Here is a 16,289-nt window from a genome sequence, read left to right as displayed (position 1 = left end):
CTTACAGAATAAGATAGAACACTTTGTCTTTGAGCTGAAAGCTTATATTATGGCTGGGAAAATACAGCATAGGTGCCCCACAGCCTGAGGATGACCATCTTAGTGGTAACACTAGCCAAAACTTGCATATTTACAGTTTACAAGCTTCCCAGAGCCAGTTTTTCTGGGAGGTGATGGCTGCTTCAATTAGGAGAGGGAAAGCCATGAGCTTCAAAGGAAAGTGACCCACTGTTTTTTAGAACAAAAGGGAGAGGACAGCCTAGGCAGAGACTGGGCACTTTCTGCATCTGTGATTGACACCCAGAGAGGATCGGGAGCCCATAGGATCTTCTCCCAGAAGTCACTCTCTCCCCTGCCCTGAAAATAAGGTTCCTTGACGTACACATCGGGAAGCAGCCTTCAGATTCTCTGGCTGGATCTGTTTCCCAAAAAGGGAATGCTTGTCCTCTGAAAACTAGTAAAAATGGCTTCCCTTCCAGTACGTTCCCTTCATCTCTTGTGAGATCAGTGTGAATGAACTCTTCAGACCCTGGGCAACCCTGGAGAACTGAGAAGTCAGGAATGATATTCTGTTTAGCAGAAGGGGAGACAGAGCTGCCACCACAAGCTACCACATAGCAAAACCCGCCACCCACTCAACTCTTAAGGATGTTGTGGAGAATAATGAAAGAACAGATGTGGAGGGCCTTTCAGTGGGGACTTCTGGCAAAAACCCATGCACTTGTAAATAAGACAATGGAGACTATTTAAAACGTTGTAGGGAAATAATTTATTGTTAAGTTATTGACTGAGCAGGATACGCAGCTGAGTCACCCTGTGCCAGCAGTTCTCAATTCCGAGCATGATCAAAACTCGTTAAGATGTAGGGACACATGTTCCAGCCCTCAGAGATTTTGATATGCTATATCTAGGGGGGTTTTTTGTTTTTGTTTTTGTTTTTAACAAGCAGCATGGTTGGCTCTGTGGTTGTCTGTGTTCATGCTGGAAAAACATTCTCCTAGAAAAGCCAAACAATTGTCTTGAATACATTGAATTAAGAAATTGTAAAATAAGAACACAAGTGATACTCAGTTTTTCAAAGCGTATCAGGAAGGTGGACTGCGTAGATGAGTGTTACTGGGTGGAGAATATCCTCAAATGTCTCCTTTGCAGTTGAGATCCCTGCTCACTGGAGTGATATGAAGCAGCAGGATGTCTGTCTGGTTGAGCTACAGCCTGGTCATGCAGAATACGACAAAGTGGCAAACGCATTTAATCAGACCTGCTCACAATTCAGTATAAAGAAGGTAAGCCTTCTGCTGGCGTGGAGTTTCTTAATGGTAGAAGAAAGGGATACCAGGGCCCTGGATAAATGCACTTTGATTCATTTTCTAACATATTTTTAACCCAGAATTAGAATATTTTATGGTAATTAGATTTTAGATTCTAGATTCTACTTATGTCTCTGTAATTACTGAGACATTAAGACTGAAATTCTTGTGTCAGTTATTACAATATGATAAATTGCAATATGATATTAGAATGTTAAAGACACATATTTCCTTTGTGAAGCAAGCTAATCAAAATTCAGAGATACAGCTTTAAAGTTGGAGTTGTTGAGTAGCAAACCACCACAAAGAGACACACGAAGGCTTCTCAGGTTAGGGTCACGTGCCTCTGCTTTGCTGTTCACAGATCAACACATCAACAGTGCTTGTTTTCTAGGAAATCCAATGGTCCTTTCATTGTTTATCTCATTTATTTTGGCATCTTTCACTCTTAGAAATTAATATTGGTCTTTGAAATTTATGTTCTTTCTTGGTTCCTGTGGCAATATTATTTTGATGCTTTCTTCTTAATTAAATCCCTCTTCCTTATCAGTGGTAAATGTTTCTCTTCTAAACCTCTAATCCTAGCTTTACCCGCAGGATTTATACCCTCAGGTCTTGTGTCTCTGCACTTCACCAGGGAATGTTTTTACCATTCTTGAATGCAACTATTATTTCTAATGTTAATAGCTCTTAAATCAGCATATCACCAGTGTGGATCTTTGACTCCAGCTGTGGAGCATATTCTCAGTAGCCTAAAAAAAAAAAAAAAAAAAAAAATCTCCACTTGGTTTCTCTCTGCTAGGTCAACTTCCCTAAAACCTAATTAATCATCTCTAAGTAATTGTCTTTCCCCTTCCTTCTCCTTTCCATCCTTAGTTCCACCACTGAGTAAAGCTAGAGATTTGAGTACTTTCTCTTTATCTATAATAATGAGTGTGCCAATAAAGTCTGCATTTTTCTTTCTTTGCAAACTTTCTGTTTTTACTGCCACCATTCTCTTTATTCATGTAGTTAAGCACTTAATAATTCAAAAAAGATTTTAAGTGTCCAAAAGATATATAACGTACCTTCAGATAAAATAAATAAATGAAGAAAAATGGACAAAGAGAAAAGGCAAATAGGGAGAATAAGATAACACAGAAGTATTGTTATTTCATAAAAATATATAACATGAAACCGTAGATAGTTACTAGAGGAGGACCACCAATTTGTCCTGGAGCTTCCTAGTAGACAAAGCAAAGAAGTAAATAACCAGCTACAAGATTCATAATATTGTCCACAAATCAAAAAGCAAACCACTTGATCAGGAGACTCACAGCCTTTCATAGTACTGAGACTGACTCCTGAGAGATTTATTCTGTGAATCAAGTACTGGAGAATATCTTCAAAATCATCCTCACAATACATTAAATATCAAATTTTATACCACTTAAAAAAAATCTCTCAATGTAAACCAGTTGAGCAAAAACAATTCTGTGAGGTAGTAAGACAAAGTGATTCAACTATGATCTGGTTCTGAGATGACAAATAAGTTTCATTCCAAATACCATCTGATGGCAGCCGACTGGCACATTGTGATGAGATGCCGAGCCCCCCAGCAGGGCGGTCCGGTTGGCCAGCAGTGTCTGCAGTGCCCTGGAGGCTTGCCCTGTGTTGTCAGGCCTTGACCGGAGAAATGATTTCACTACTCTTTTGTAGCAGAACCTTTTTTTCAAATAAAATTTTATGTGAGATCTTGGTGTATGACACCAATAAAAGCAGAGCTAGGTAGTACTTAAGGCACCTCTGTGGAGGTCTCTAATTATGTGAAAACATTTACATGAAAAATGGATGGTCTGTCATCCTCCATGACTCTTATGTCTTGTGAGTACAATTTTTAACATCTATAAACTTCCACCTGGATTCAAAGATTTTGCCATGTTTGCTTTTTCTCCCTTACTCTCAGTTTTTGCTGAAGCATTTGAAAGTAAGTTGCAGACATCATGACACTCCTAAATATTTTAGCACATACCTCCTGAGAATACCATTGTCCCATGTAAGAAAATAACATTAACTCAGTAATTTCCAATATAGTATCCATAGTCATATTTTCCCAGTTGCTCAAAACATTTTTCTTTTAATTCTCACCGACCCCATCCCTAACCCAGTTTCAGACACTGCATTTGGTCATTTTTTTCTCCTTCATCTCTTCTGATCTGGAATAGTACTCACATTACTGCACTTTAAAAAAAATATTTTTATGATACTGAATTTTTTAAAGAGTTTAAGCCAGTTGTATTATAGAAAGTCTCACATTCTGGTTCTGTCTTGCCAGTTGTTTTCTTTTTTTTTTTTTGAGAACCCAAGCCAGTTTTCTTATAAGAAACTGGTTCTAGATTTGTCTGATTCTTCATACTGTCATTGAATTTATTTCTCTATCTTCTTTATTTCTGGTAAACCAGAAATTAGGTTGGAGGTCTTGGTTAAATTCAGATAAATATTTTTTGTAAGGAAATTTCATTAGTGATACATCACATGAAGCCTCAGATGGTAAGGTTGTTCCACTACTAATGAGGCTAAGTGTGATCACTAGTTAGAGTGGTGTCCATCGTCTCTTTCAATTGGAATCAGTTGGTAATCTGTGGGATGATACTCTAGTCACATTGTAGTCAGTACCCTGTTCCCCAGCAATCTTTTATGGATTAACTATAACACTTATTGATGATCCTTTCCTAAATACATTTTTACAGTGAAGGTTGAAAGTGGTAATATTTTAGTCCTCTCATTTCTTCTATATTTTTTATCTGGCATTTTTGTAAAGAGGAAATTTTCTTACCTCTTGCTTTAAAAAAATTCCGTATGTTATACTTAATTATAGTGGTTATTCTTTTAGATGCACAAGTTAATTTGGCTAGTAGGGACCCTTTCAAATAGGCTCTGATGTCCCTTTGATGGCCCCGTTAATCTTTCAACATTTTTTCTCTTTCTGGCCCCATTAATCTTTCAACATTTCTTCACTTTCTGGCAAAGATCTCTTCAGCTCACTTTGTACTTTCCCTGTCTCAGGCTGGAGTCAGACATTTCTCTAAGAAATCCTGATTCCTTTCAGTGGGGATTAGTAGTGAGAAAAAAAAGGGCTGTGAATTGGATGTGTTCACTGCTACTGAGGTGTTATTGCTTCTAGGGTCTTGTGTGGCTAGAACTAAGAAAACCAAGAGTTCATAGGGTGTTTTCAATTAAAATGTAATATTATTGTAGGTCTTTTTCTTAATTTTTTAATTTTGTATTTGTCTCTTTTCCTGTACAATAGAAATTTTGGTTCCTAATAATATTACATATTTACTTATTTGTTTTATCTTATAGAGTACATATAATTTTTTCAAAATTATAGTACCAAAATTATTATTAGCAATATTAAAATAGTTATGCCAGGTTTCTTTTGGTTATTGTTAGCATCTTAACCCTTTTTATTTTAACCTTCTTATAACTGTATATTTAAGATGTATCTCTTTTTTAAAAATTTATTATTGTTGAAATACAGTGGTCTCCATTTTCCCACCACCACTTTCCCTTGCCCCACCCACCCTCAATCCTTCCCCACTTTGGCTTTGTCCATGGGTCCTTTATACATGTTCCTTGACCTGATCCTTCCCCTTCTTTTCCCAGTTACCCTCCTCCCTCTGCCCCTCTGGTTACTGTCAGTTTGTTTTTTCTTTCAATGTTGCTGGTTATATTTTCCTTCCTTGTTTGTTTTGTTGATTAGGTTCCACTTTTAGGTAAGATCATATAGTATTTGTCTTTCACCACTTGGCTTATTTTACTTGGCATAATTCTCTCCAGTTCCATCCATGCTGTTGCAAAGTGCAGGAGTTCTTTCTTTCTGCTGTGTAGTATTCCATTTTGTAAATGTACCACAGTTTTCTGATTCACTCATTTATTCATGGGCACTTAGGTTGCTTCTAGAACTTGGTTGTTGTAAAATTGCGCTGCTATGAACACTAGGGTGCATAAGCTCTTTTGAATTGGTGTTTTGGGATTCTTAGGGTATAGTCCCAGCAGGGGAATTGCTGGGTCAAAGGGCAGTTCCATTTTTAGATTTTTGAGGATATTCCAAACTGTTTTCCACAGTGGCTGCACCAGTCTGCATTCCCACCAGCTGTGTACTAGGGTTCCCTTTTCTCTGCAACTTCGCCAGCATTTGTTATTTGTTGATCTGTTTATGATGGCCATTCTTACCAGTGTGAAGTGCTAGCTCATTGTGGTTTTAATTTGCATTTCTCTGATGACTAGTCATGCTGAGCATCCTCTCATAAGTCCCTGGGCCCTGTGTATGTCCTCTGTGGAGAAGTGTCTGTTCGGGCCCTTCTCCTATTTTTTAATTGGATTGTCTGTCTTCCTGGAGTGGATTCATGTGAGTTCTTTATATATTTTGGAGATCAAACCCCTGTCCGAGGTATCATTGGCAAATATATTTTCCCATATGGTTAGTTCCCTTTTCGTTCTGCTGCTGTTTTCTTGAGCCGTGCAGAAGATTCTTGTCTTGATGAAGTCCCATTTGTTTATTCTTTCCTTTATGTCCCTTGATCTAGCAGACATATCGGTGAAAATATTGCTGCATGGGATAACTGAGAGTTTCCTGCCTATGTTTTCCTCTAGGACTTCCATGGTGTGGGGACTTATATTTAAGTCTTTTATCCATCTTGAGTTTATTTTTGTGTATGCTATAAGTTGGTGGTCGAATTTCAGTTTTTTGCGTGCAGCTGTCCGGGTCTCCCAACACCATTTGTTGAAGAGGCCATATTTTACTCCATTATATGCTTCTGCCCCCTTTGCCCAATATTAATTGACCATAAAGACATCGGTTTATTTCTGGGCGCTCTATTCTGTTCCATTCATCCATGTGTCTGTTCTTATGCCAGTACCAGACTGTTTTGGTTACAGTGGACTTGTAATATAGTTTGAGGTCAGGTATTGAGATCCCTCCTACTTTGTTCTTCTTTCTCAAAATTGCTGCAGCTATTCAGGGTCATTTATGGTTCCATAAAAATTTTTGAAATGCTTGTTCTGTACCTGTGAAATACATCATTGGTATTTTAATAGGGATTGCATTGAATCTATAAATTGCTTTGGGTAGCATGGACATTTTGATGATGTTAATTCTTCCAGTCCATGAACACAGTATATGCTTCCATTTATTTGTGTCTTCCTTAATTTCTTTCTTCAGTGTTATATAGTGTTCTGCATATAGGTCTTTCAACTTCTTGGTTAAGTTTTTCATAGGTATTTTATTGTTTTCGTTGCTATAGCAAAGGGGATTTTTTTCCTGATTTCTGATTGTGATATTTCATTGTAGGTATACAAAAATGCCTTTGATTTCTGAATATTGACTTTGTATCCTGCTGTTTTGCCAAATTTACTTCGTAGGTCTAGTAGTTTTTTGGTGGATTCAATACAGTTTTCTATGTACAGTGTCATGTCATTTGCAATGACAGTTTTATTTCCTCCTTCCCAATTTGGATGCCTTTATTTCTTTTTCTTACCTGATCACTCTGGCCAGGACTTCCAATATTATGTTGAAAAGAAGTGGTGAAAGCAGACATCCTGATTTTAGTGGGAAAGTTTTTAGTTTTTGCATATTGAGTATGATATTGATGATAGGTTTTTCATATATGGCCTTTATTATGTTGAGGTATGCCCCCTTTACTCCCACTTTGCCGAGCGTTTTTTATCATAGGTGGATGCTGTATCTTATCCAATGCCTTTTCCACATCTATTGATATGATCAGGGCTTTTGTGTGCCAGGAGATTTTTGATTACTGCTTCAATTTCCCCAGCTGTTACCAGTCTGTTTAGGCTTTCTGCTTCTTCTACATTTAGTGTGGGAAAGTTATATTTTTCTAGAAATTTGTCCATTTCACCCACATTTTCAAATTTCTTGGCATGTAATTGTTCGTAGTAGTTTCTTACAATCCTTTGTATTTCTGTGGTATAAGTTGTTATTTCTCCTCTTTCACTTCTGATATTATTTATTTGGGTCCTCTCCCTTTTTTCCTTGATGGTCTGCTTAAAGACTTGTCGATTTCATTTATCTTTCCAAAGAACCAGCTCCTGGATTGATTGATCCTTTGAATTGTTCTTTTAGTCTCTGTGCCATTTAATTCTGCTCAGATCTTGATTATTTCCTTCCTTCTACTCACTCTGGGCTTTGTTTGTTGTTATTTCTCCAGTTCTTGAAGCTGGAGGGTTAGGTTGTTTATTTGAAATATGTCTATCTTCTTTAGGTAGGCCTGTATTGCTATGAACTTCCCTCTCAGGACTGCCTTCACTGTGTCCTGTAAGTTTTGATTTGTTGTTTGTTCATTTTCATTTGTTTCCAGAAACTTTTTGATTTCTTCTTTGATCTCATTAATGACCCATTCATTAATAGCATACTATTCAGTCTCCATGAGTTTGAATGTTTTTTATTTTTTTTCCTTGAGGTTGGTTTCTAGTTTCAAGCCCTTGTGGTCCGAGAAAATGCTTGTTATGCTCTCAATTTTCTTGAATTTGTTGAGGCTTGTTTTGTGTCCTATGATGTCGCCTATCTTTGAAAATGTTCCATGTGCATTTGAAAAGCATGTGTATTTTGCTTCTTTGGGATGGAAGTTTCTATATATGTCACTTAAATCCATTTGACCTAATACGTGGTTCAGTTCCACAAAATCCTTGTTAATATTTTGTTTGGAAAATCTATCCATTGTTGACAGTGGGGTGTTAAATTCCCCTACTCTCCATGTGTTGCTGTCTATGTCTTTCTTGAAGTCGTCCAAGATTTTCCTTATATATCTGGGTGTTCCTATGTTGGGTGCATATATGTTTACAATGTTTATGTCTTCTTGATGGATTCTTCCTTTGAATATTATGAAGTGTCCTTCTGGGTCTCTTTTTATGGCCTTTGCTTTGAAATCTATTTTATCTGATGTAAGTATTGCTATCCTTGCTTTTTGTCCCTGTCCATTTGCTTGGAATATTTTTTTCCATCCCTTTACTGTCAGTCTGTGTCAGTCCTTTGTTCTGAGGTGGGTCTCTTGTAGGCAGCATATGTGTCATTCATGTTTTCTTCTCCATTCAGCTATCCTGTGTCTTTTGATTGGAGCACTTAATCCATTTACATTTAAAGTTATTATTTATAGGTACTTATTCAATTTTCCCTTTGTACGTGTGTTCCTCTCTTTCTCACTCTTCATCTTAAAAGAGTCCCTTTAGCATATCTTGCAATGCTGGTTTGGTAGAAGTATATTCTTTTAGCCTTCTTTTGTCTGGGAAATTCCTTATTTCACCTTCCATTTTAATTGAGAGCATTCCTGGGTAGAGTAGAGCAGTCTTCGTTGCTGGCCTTTGATTTTCATTACTTGGAATATTTCTCGACATTCTCTTTTGGTTTGCAGTGTTTCTGTTGAGAAGTCAACTGCAAGCCTTATCAGGACTCACTTGTATGTTACTTCTTATTTCCCCTTGCTGCCCTTAAGATTCTGTTTGTCTTTGATATTTGCAATTTTAATGATGATGTGTTTTGGAGTGGGCCTCATTGGGTTCCTCTTGAATGGGACCCTCTGTATCTCCTGGACTTGTGACTTTTTCTCTCCTCCTATTAGAGAAGTTTTCCATCATTACTTTTTCAAGCAGGTTTTCTATCCCTTGCTCCTCTTCTTCTCCTTAGGGTATCCCTATTATACAGATACTATTATATTTCAGGTTGTCCTACATTTCCCTCAATGCCTGTTTATTCTTCTTTTAGTCTTTTTTTCATTCTCTTGCTCTTTCTGGCAGCTTTTTTTCTACCTTGTCCCCCAGCTCACTGATTCAATCCTCTGCTTCATCCAGTCTGCTTTTGATTCCTTCTACTGTCTTCTTCAGTTTAGAAATTGTATTCTTCATTTCCTCTTGCCTCTTGTTAATAGTTTCTATGTCCTTTTTCATGCTGATATTGTTTTCAGTAAGTTACTCATAGTTTCCTTGTAGTTTTTTTCTAATTCTCCCTCAGCTCTCTGAGCTCATTGAGCTTCCTTAGAACCATTGTTTTGAACTCAATATCCGATAGCGTACTTGCCTCTATTTCATTTAGTTCTCTCTCTGGGGATTCCTCCTTTCCTTTCTATTGGGGGTCATTTCTTTGTCTTCTCTTTATTTGAGAGGCTCTTCTTTTTTGCTTCTGCTTCTTAAATTGATCTGTTTTTATTTCCTGACATTGTGGTGTAAGCTTCTATGATAGCAGACTTGTAAGATTTAGTGGTGCAGTCTCCTTGATCTCCTGACTTGATGCTCTTGTGGTTCCCTTTATGCTGTTTTTGTTGGCTTTCTGGATGTAATTGGGTTTTGATTGTTGTTTGGTCATTCTTTGGTGGGTCCTTCCCTTCAGCTGGTTGACTGAGGATCACTCTGCCCACCATGTCTTTTGTGTTTTTGTGCAGTTTCTGCCAGAACAAAACCAGAAAGTCCAGGAAACAAACCCACATCCAAAAAAAAATCTCCCCCCAGCAATCCAATTATCAACATCAAACAAATCAGTATTAATAAGCCTTTCAAGAGATTAAGACTATTATAAGAAAGGAGAAGAATAAACTGTTAGTATAAAATCTAATGACTTAATATGTACAAACTTAATGGACCTGAAATGAACATTAAAAAGCTATGTAGTAAAGAAAATATCACAAATCATGGAGAAGACCACAGTGGATTTCGTCTCAGTAGCCTCTAGTATTTACTAATTTTTTCTTTCTCAATCCACCTCTGCCTATGTCAGATGTTGACCACATCTGATCTCAGGCAGTCTGTTCAAGACTTCCAAGAATCTACTGTCCTTGACTGCCTCCTTCAGCTGTTAATCTAGTCACTCTGCACTCAGCAGTCAGGCTTAAGAACCACTGGGCCAGGGAAGAGTCCCTCCTGGGGGCGGGGCTATTGTTTCCTCTCATACTGCTGCCACTCAGGGGCATGGTCTGCCTGAGCAAGACGGTTGCTGCTATATGGGGTTGACTTATCACTAGGATCCTGGTGGCTACTCTCTCAGTTCTCTCCCCAAAGCCTCCGTCCCCAGTCTCTCCTCAGGCATCTCTAGCCCACTCTGCCCCTGCCTTTGTCAGAGCCCAGGGTAAGTGGCTGCAATTACAAATTTATGCGTTGGCCCTTTTAAACGGCTCTTTGCATCTCCAGCCGCCTGTCTCTGGGAGAGAGCAACCCTGCTGCTTTTCACAGATGGCTGTTACCTGTGTACCTTTTGGGCTCTGGTGCTGTTGGCTGGAGATCCCTGCTTATGATTCAGACCCCACTCTTCTCAGGGCAATCCAACTGGACACTTAAATATACCTCTGTCAGTGCTGTCTGTGGGTGCCCAGCCAGCCTTTTCAAGTCTCCACCACACTCCTTACCAGTCAGATTGTGCTAAAACTGATTCTTCTGCCTGTCCAAGGTTATAAGGCTTCTCTCTCACTATTGTTCAGATGTTTGTTCCAGTTGATTTCTCCACAATTTAGTTGTAATTCCATATTGGTCCTTGGAGGAGGTCAGTGTGATTTCCATTCACTACTCTGCCACCTTGCCCCTCTGATACCTACTTTCTAAGATCTTTTGGTAATAGCATATACTTGAGTTTTGTTTTTCTCCATCCAGTTGGACAATCTTTATCTTTTAATTGTAGTGCTAGTCTGTTTAATGTATTTACTGATAATGTTTGGGTTAGCAATGCCATATTGATCTTTGTTTTTTATTCATTACATCTACTCTTTGTTCCTTTTTCTCTCTTTTTCTACCTTCTTTTGCACCATGCATTTTTATCATTCCATTTTTATGCCCTATTAGATTGTTCATTATACAGTCTATTATAGTTCTTTCATTGGTTACCTGGAGATTACAGTGCTGTATCATGATGTATCAAACTCTAATGTCGATTAGTATATTTATCATTTCCCAAACAATGCAATGAACTTTGAACATTTTAAACCCAATTATCCCCTTCTGCCTTTTGTACTACTATTTAACTTGTATTTTAATTCTATGTATATTTGAAACCCTATAAAATGTTTTTAATTTTTTATACAGTATTTGTTTATATTTACCCTATCACCCCACTGCCCTTCAATTCTTCCTGTATTTTCATGCCTACATCCTGGGATCATTTACTTCTGGTTATACTGTTTCTTCTAGTGTAGATCTATCATGATATATCTGGTAGTGTCAGTTTTTGTTTGGCTGAAAATGTCTTCATTTTACTTTCATTCTTTGAAAGATACTTTTGCTGGGTGTAGAATTCTAGGTTGCAGTTATATTCTTTAAGCACTTTGGAGAAGTTACTCTATTTTCTTTTGACTCTGTTTCACTCTGCACTGCCCTTCTCTCTGGGAACTTGGCCCAACAAATCCTTGTTACCTTGAAACAGACATTTTTCTCCCCAGCTCTTTTAGTAGTTGTTGGCAAGAGGATTCATCTGATACAAGTAGTTTGTCACAGCTGGAAGCCTGCTGCTAAAGTATACCTACTAAGTAAAGTTTAAGATTTATTTGCATTGTTTTTTTGACATTATAATTTATCCCACTAGGAATATAGAATCAGATTAGTTTTATTTTTTTAAAAAAGATTTTATTTATATTTATTTTTAGAGAGGGGGAAGGGAGGAAGAAAGAGATGGAGAGAAACATCAGTATATGAGAGCAACATTGATTGGTTGCCTCTTGCACGTACCCCAACCGGCTGCAACCCAGGGCTGTACCCTGCCTGACTGGGAATCAAACTGGTGACCTTTTATCTTTCAGGATGAGGGCCAACCAACTGAGTCACACCAGCCAAGGCTCAGATTACTGTTTTCAAAATTACTCAAAATAATTCTTTTGTGTGGTTATAAAATTTGAGAAGGGTGAGTGCTCACTGCAGCAGCACATACACTAACAAAAAAGTGAGAAACAAGAATGAAAAGACTTAAGAATAATTTCAAAACTCTTTAAGAAGAAATTCTTAAGGCTTTTGGAAAATGAGTAAAATAAATAAAATTTAAAGTAACTAGAAATGAAATGGAAGTAGGCAGTTTAAAGGTTAGAAACTTAATTGTAGGTAAAAAGAAGAATAAAATTGAAAATCACAAATCAGATTAATGAAATACATGATAAAGCTGAGGCTTTGAGCTAGAGGTCAAACTGTATCTTAATTAAAAGTAGGAGACCCAAAACAAAAGTGAAAAAAATAAAAAAGAACTTGATGAAGGCAGGTAAAAGTGTTAGAACAGAGAGTTTTGTAGAAGGAGATTAGGAGAATGTGGAACCTTCACCTTGTGTCGTTCCAAGAGGGGCTAGCCCCTTCACCCACTCCTCACTCTTTCCCGGGACAACTTTATGAAATTGTCACTACCTACTGATTAGGGAAGTTTCTAAGCTGATCTGCACCCCGACAGCCAAGGAGTCTTCCCATAAGCCCTGAAAACCAGAGTATGGTCCAAGTATGGCCACCTTGGAATGCAGATTGGTGCATCCACTGTGGAAAACAGCGTGGAAGTTCCTGAAAAAATTAAAAATGGAACTGCCTTATGATCTAGCAGTTCCACTTCTTGGAGTATATTCAAAGACACTGGAACATTAATTTGAAAGAATATAAGCACCCCTATGTGCACTGTAGTGTTATTTACAATTGCCAAGATTTGGAAGTAACCCAAGTGCCCATGAGTAGATGAATAGGAAAGAAAGGGGTGTTACATATATATATATGAGTATTACTTGGCTGTAAAAAAGAAGGAAATCTTACCTTATATGTGGAATCTAATGAACAAAATAAACAAACAAAATAGAAAAAGACTCACAGATACAGAGAGTAGACTGACAACAACTGTCAGAGGAGAGGAGGTTGTGGGGAGGGGGCTTGGTGAAAATTAAAGAGATTGAGAAGTACAAAATGATAGTTGCAGTTTAGCCACAGAGATGTAGATTACAACATAGGGAATACCCTCAATAATATCATTAGGTGTGGGGCCAGGTGGGTACTTGAAGCAGCAGGGGGACCACTGTGAAGTACATGATTTTCTAACAATTTTGCTGTACATCTGAAACTAATACAGAATGATACTGAATATAAACTGTAATTGAAAAATAGAAAAAACAAAAGAGCCTGGCCACTGTGGTCTGCAACCAGATTCTCTTCCACCAGGATTCATGCCCCATTCTTCCAACTGGACAAGAGATTAATTTTCATCAATTCATTTCCTTCTTGCCTAGGCATCCCTCAGGGGTGTCCAACCTGTGACCCACGGGCCGCATGCGACTCAGGATGGCTATGAATGCGGTCCAAAACAAAATTGTAAACTTACTTGAAACAGTATGAAACATTTTTGTGATTACATGTCACAATGTACTTAATGTGTGGCCCAGAGAAGTCAAAAGATTGGACACCCCTGCTGGTGCTTCTCCCACGGTTAGAACTTGTGCAGTGTCCCAGGACTGAGGAGGAGAGAGGCAAGCAGGGGTATGACTGCCTTGGTCGTCCAAGATCCTCAACATTGTTTTCTGCCGTGTGGTGCGTAAAAGGTGTTAAAAAATTAAATCAACTTTCTTTCCAAGGTCTGATTTTTGAACTGGATCTAAAAAGGTTTCTGAGTGCAGAAAGTTGCCATCTGGCATTGAATTTGCTGTTTATAGTAATTTTTACCTATAAAAAATAGTGGTCATATTTCATTTGCTCCATCTTGCCATGGGCTCTTCGTACTGATGGAATATTTTTCCTTATTGATTTGCAGATTGAGAGAATCCAGAATCCACATCTCTGGAAAGCCTACCAGATCCAGAAAAAAAACATGGTTGAGAAGAATAAACATATACAGAATGAGAGGCTGCTCTTCCATGGGACAGATGCTAACTCGTTGCCACATGTCAACAAAAATGGTTTTAACCGCAGTTATGCTGGAAAGAATGGTAAGGAAGCAAGTAATGCGGCTGCTCCAAATGAGGTGCAGCCACGAGAAGCCGAACTGGCTAAGGGACCATGTGGATTGCACTGTGTTCCCTCAAGGTTCATGGCCATGTGAGGGCCAGAATGTCTGTTCAGACTCACCGTGTTTCACCCCAAAGGGACCCACTGGCTCTCTGAGGTGGAGGAATGATTTCTTAAAATTAAAAACAGAAAAAAATTGTAAAAAGGTGTTAGAATTGAACATTATATTAATATTATTTGACATATTGGGTCAACACATCAAATTATAGACTAAATTGAAATTCCTAAAAATGTTTTTCTTTTCACAGCTGTGGCATATGGAAAGGGAACCTATTTTGCTGTCAATGCCAGTTATTCTGCCAATAATACATACTCCAAACCAGACATAAATGGGAAGAAGCATATCTATTATGTGCGAGTACTTACTGGATTGTACGAACGTGGAAATCAATCATTACTTGTGCCTCCTCCAAAAGACCTTCTAAATCCTACTGACCTGTATGACACTGTCACAGATAATGTGCAAAATCCAAGTTTATTTGTGGTGTTTTATGACAACCATACTTACCCAGAGTACCTCATTACTTTTCAATAACATTTTGGAATCCTTCACAGAAGACGTTATTCATCTCTACCAGTGGATTATCAACCTTTTTCATCTCTCAGCACACATACACTAATTACTAAAATTCTGCGGCACACCAAAAAAAAAAAAAAAAATATATATATCTATTTTGCTGATCTGACAAAAGAAGGTATAATTTTGAGTCATTCACACCAGAGGCTATTGTCATTGTTTTTGTTGTGTTGGCTGTTGTCATTTTTTTTGACAGTCTAAGGGAAAAGAGGTCTGTGCCCCTGACTAAAGAGCCAGGTATTTAATGTTTTAAGAAGTCTTGTGGCACACTGGTTGAAATTGCTGATCTGCATATCTGTGTAACTATAAAAAAAGTTTTAGATTTTTTTCCTCTTAACAGCTTTTTCTATGATCAAAGGATCCTTGCCACTGAAATCAGGCTTTCCTCAGTTTCTCTTTCATAGCTAGAGTGAACCATTATTGAAATCAGTAAACTTGAGAATTAAACTAGGTAACTTAGTTACAACTGTGTGTCCACAACCATGGACATCAAATATGCAGAAGAAAAGAACAGGTTTATACATTCAGGAAGGAGAGAATAACATTAATCTTACAAGCAGAGGGCACAGCTGTGCAATTTCAGCTGCCTCTGAAGGAGACAGCTGGTATCACGTCAGGATGCCATATTACTGTGGGAAGCAATCTTACTAAGTGGGTTGGACTGCTGTCTTTCTTCGGGGCAGAGATGGTGTCTTATTCATTTTATTTTTTATTTCTGGACTGAGTCTGTGCCTACTGTCCAATAGATGTTCCAGAAATGTTTCATAAACCAATTAAAAATGAAAAAGCCTTGTCAAACTCCTACTCAAGTAGGAACCATTTCTTCAACATCCTTGACTTATTGTCACGTTGCCTCAAATTGAACAAATTCCATGACAAGAAAGTGTTTTTCGTGACCCAGGCCATGACATAGGAGCTCCAGTCAAGACTCTGGGATTGCAGTGCTGCTGCGCCCTGCACAGCCCAGGAGCTGTGGTCAAATGACTTGTGTCGAATGGACCTGTGCAGCACAGCAGCTGTGGCTCCTGTTAGGTAGAATAGGTAGTAAACTAAGGCAGGGAGGAGGAGGAGGAAGACCTGCCTCACCTGTTGACTCAGCAATCTGGAGCCTGGTCTGCTAAGATTGCTGGGTGTTCCAAACATCACAAGCACCGGTAGTGCAGGATGAGCAGAGTCCTTGAGACTGCTTGGAAAGGGAGCTTCTGTAGCAATTGCACTAAGATGAAGAGCCTTTAGAAGCCCAGAAAGAAAGCCTTTGTAGCTGTACATTATTCCCAAGGTTTGCAAGGGTAAGGAGGGGAATCTAGCAGCTGACTAAAGCGTATACCCCTGAAATCCAGTGGTTGGCGCACTCAGATTAGCTGAGTGTCCACTTGTAGTCTCAGCTCTTGTGTAGAAAAAACTGTTATTTCCTTTGT

At 38.3% G+C, this 16,289-nt stretch overlaps 1 protein-coding gene across 1 annotated transcript in view; it reads left to right on the top strand.

The window, feature by feature from the left end:
* The window catches only part of PARP14 (poly(ADP-ribose) polymerase family member 14), a 50,070-nt gene extending 33,781 nt beyond the window's left edge, over nt 1–16,289 (top strand). Inside the window, exons 15-17 of the mRNA XM_054575211.1 lie at nt 1,153–1,286; nt 14,041–14,215; nt 14,543–16,289. Of these exons, the coding sequence (XP_054431186.1) occupies nt 1,153–1,286; nt 14,041–14,215; nt 14,543–14,829 (596 nt within the window). The 3' untranslated portion in view covers nt 14,830–16,289. The remainder of the gene's footprint in view (nt 1–1,152; nt 1,287–14,040; nt 14,216–14,542) is intronic.

Source organism: Pteronotus mesoamericanus, unplaced genomic scaffold, assembly GCF_021234165.1.
Source record: "Pteronotus mesoamericanus isolate MK-2021 breed Mesoamerican mustached bat unplaced genomic scaffold, CSHL_Meso_final contig_27, whole genome shotgun sequence".
Lineage (NCBI taxonomy): Eukaryota > Metazoa > Chordata > Mammalia > Chiroptera > Mormoopidae > Pteronotus > Pteronotus mesoamericanus.
Note: the sequence above shows the minus strand (reverse complement) of the source record. Positions and strands in the feature narration are given on the sequence as shown.